Source organism: Montipora foliosa, chromosome 1 (genome assembly GCF_036669935.1).
Source record: "Montipora foliosa isolate CH-2021 chromosome 1, ASM3666993v2, whole genome shotgun sequence".
Taxonomy (NCBI): domain Eukaryota; kingdom Metazoa; phylum Cnidaria; class Anthozoa; order Scleractinia; family Acroporidae; genus Montipora; species Montipora foliosa.
The window spans coordinates 38,411,285-38,414,115 of NC_090869.1; the positions used below are offsets into that span (position 1 = coordinate 38,411,285).

At 39.4% G+C, this 2,831-nt stretch overlaps 1 protein-coding gene across 1 annotated transcript; it reads right to left on the reverse strand.

Moving 5' to 3' along the window:
* LOC137977581 (melanocortin receptor 4-like) lies at window positions 1-2,579 on the reverse strand. Its single transcript, XM_068824847.1, has one exon. It carries the CDS (start codon window positions 2,456-2,458, stop codon window positions 1,541-1,543), a length of 918 nt encoding a protein of 305 aa, XP_068680948.1. The 5' UTR covers window positions 2,459-2,579; the 3' UTR covers window positions 1-1,540.
* Window positions 2,580-2,831: the final 252 nt, after the last annotated feature.

Consider the following 2,831-nt stretch of genomic DNA (forward strand, 5'->3'; position numbering starts at 1 on the left):
CCGCTCTAATCATAAAAATTACAATTTCCGAGAAAAGAAGAAGAGCCAAGATATGAAAGAAAGAGAAATTTTTAACGGAGCAGGACAACAAAGCGAGGACGTCCGCAGGGAATACGCAAATGAGCAGGTTTCCGTGAACATTAAATAAGAACAACGTAATCCGAATAGGAAGCGATTTGTCTAAACCGCTGCTACACAGCTCGACATCTTCACCACCAAAGAATTGTTGAACACAGAAAATAAGTGATTTGAAAACATTTTTTGGAAGCCCATGGAGGCAAAAGCCTCCTCAGTGAAAGTCAGAAAGGGGAGAGTATAAAACTCAGGTCAGTGTCACGACTGCGCCCGGCTTAGGCTACAGATAATAAACAACACCAAAAGTCTCTCTTAGCCCTAATCACTCTTAAAAAGTGTTGTTTCGAGTCTAAGGCAAACTTGTGGCTTAGCTGTTCATAATCTGTGGAACAGGGACTTCTAGTCTTAACCTATGGAGTGTGACCTGCTGTGTTTTAGACTGCCGGCTTGTTTATGAGATGCTCCTTATAAAGGAACGCAATCCAAGTCAATTTGAACACACATACTGGCTGCATTTGTGCTCGACTCAGTTTGTTTGAATAAACAGTTGTACGTATTTCTTGTATTTCTTTTGCCATTGATCTATTATTGAATTTACTATTTATGTATTTCTTATCAATTATACTTGTGATTATGACGTTAGCTTGACGTCAAAACGTTGTCATTTTCTCCCGCCTCGACTGACTGCCACTGGGTCTCATACAGTGTATATGTTTCAGAAGAAATGTTCATTACAAAATGTTTAATTTAACCAAGGAAAGCTTTCTTTTCATTTTCCGAAATACCGTAAATCCAGAGATTATTCCAAGTCTCATTATTTATTTATTTATTTATCTATTAACTTTGCCAGTCAAGCTGGCTGAGCGCCACAACAGCTTACGCCAATTACTGTGGCCCCTTTTTTACCCTACCAACCGTGATACACAACAGAAGACAGCCCACAACACCGGCAACTACGTGCCTTACTTGTACTCGCGACAAGTGTGTGGGTTCTTTTACGTCCCGCAGGATTATAAACATTGAAGGGTTATTGAAGGGTTGTGAGACGGGACCTCCGGCTTATCTGCAGGCATGTCCACATCACGCGCCCTTATATGACCTTTCTAAAAAAAAATGACGTCATCACATCAAGTAAAACACACTTACCCTGTATGTTAGTATATTGAAAAACAAAGTCCGATGAACTGAAATTCCGACAAGGACAAATAATTTTAGTTCCTCTCCCCCCTCCTTTCCCTGGCAGGGCATCTTAATAGCTAATCAAATGGTATACTTGTATTTTACTTGCGTTTTGTCCAAAATCAAATAATTTCCCTCGTCTAAGGGTTTGGAAAATTACTTGATTCTGGACACTAACGCGCGTGAAATTATTCCCTAATTTCACTCGTCACCATTTGATTCGCTCGCGTCTGCCTTTGTAGCTCAGTCGGTAGAAAAACGGCGATCTTAACCCGAGGTTTTGTCGTCAATTCGATGAACACATTATTTGTCTTATGATGCCTTTCACTTGTCTCCTAACTTGTCTGATTTTCCAGCAGTAGAGAATTGGGTTTAATGACGAGTTCAAGTAAACCAAAGTCAACATACATTGCTTTGCGAAAAACATCGAAGGACTAGTGGTCCATAAATTTGTTAATATCCCGTGAGGTAGATAACATACCACTAATGTCAACTGTAGCCACATTGAACTGGACATCGCTTGTCTGTGTCTTGCCATGCGTATTGCGGTGGGATGTTTTACATGGTTTATACTTGTTTTTATTTGAAAGAGTCGGCGACGAAGAGAAATAAAAATGTTTGTGTAACAAAAGATTGACACCATCAAGCAAAGTGACAAACCTATATAGCTGTAATACAAAGTGATGTTATAATTCCAAAAGTAGAATGATGCTCCAAGAACAGCCGTTAACCAAAAGATAGTTACTAACACATATGCTCTCTTCAAAGTGACAACTTGACGGTACCTCACACTTAACGACAGTGCGAGAAGCCTATCGATGCTCAAGGCGGACAATGTCAACAGAGACACTGAACACAGCGTATAGCCTGTGAAAAAACTTATGGCCAATGAATAGCGACAAATGTCCCACTTTTCATATACGTCAGATATCCAGTAGAGAACAAGTAAAGGCTCAGAAATCCCCACGCAAAGATCAGTAGTTGCCAAACAACTAAACAGAAGCCTCGAAGGGGGATGAAGGGAAGAAGTTTTATGAAGAGCGACCAAGATGAGTGTGTTCCCCAGTAACGCAGAAACGGAGAGGAAAATGTTGAATGCCGAGAGGCCAATCAACTGCTTATGTATTCCTTCAGTGAAATACCCAGAGCAAAAGTATTCGCCATACATTATATGACTTTTTCCTTCTGTTCGGTTATGGAACATTTTTTACCGCCAGGATCGGATTAATCAAAATGCAAATGTGCGTTTGAACAAGTCGTTTAAAAGAAACGCATCGAAAGCCACTTTATGCATGAAACCCTCATCACATGTAGTTTATGTACTTAGAAGAAGCAGCTGCTTAGTTACGTAAATAAGACAGACAAATAACACAATCGTTTTCGGACGTGATAATGCTTATTTTCGAAATAAAATATGGAATGGGTACTCTATAGGTAGAAAAATAAAAAACGACTAAGTTATTTTGTCTACTGAAACTCGTGCTACTTATAAAAATGATTAGAAGCGTCTAATCTAATCTTGCTGTTTTCCGGTTATTGTAAAAGTAACGAAAACAGTATTGCAAAAAGTGTCAAAT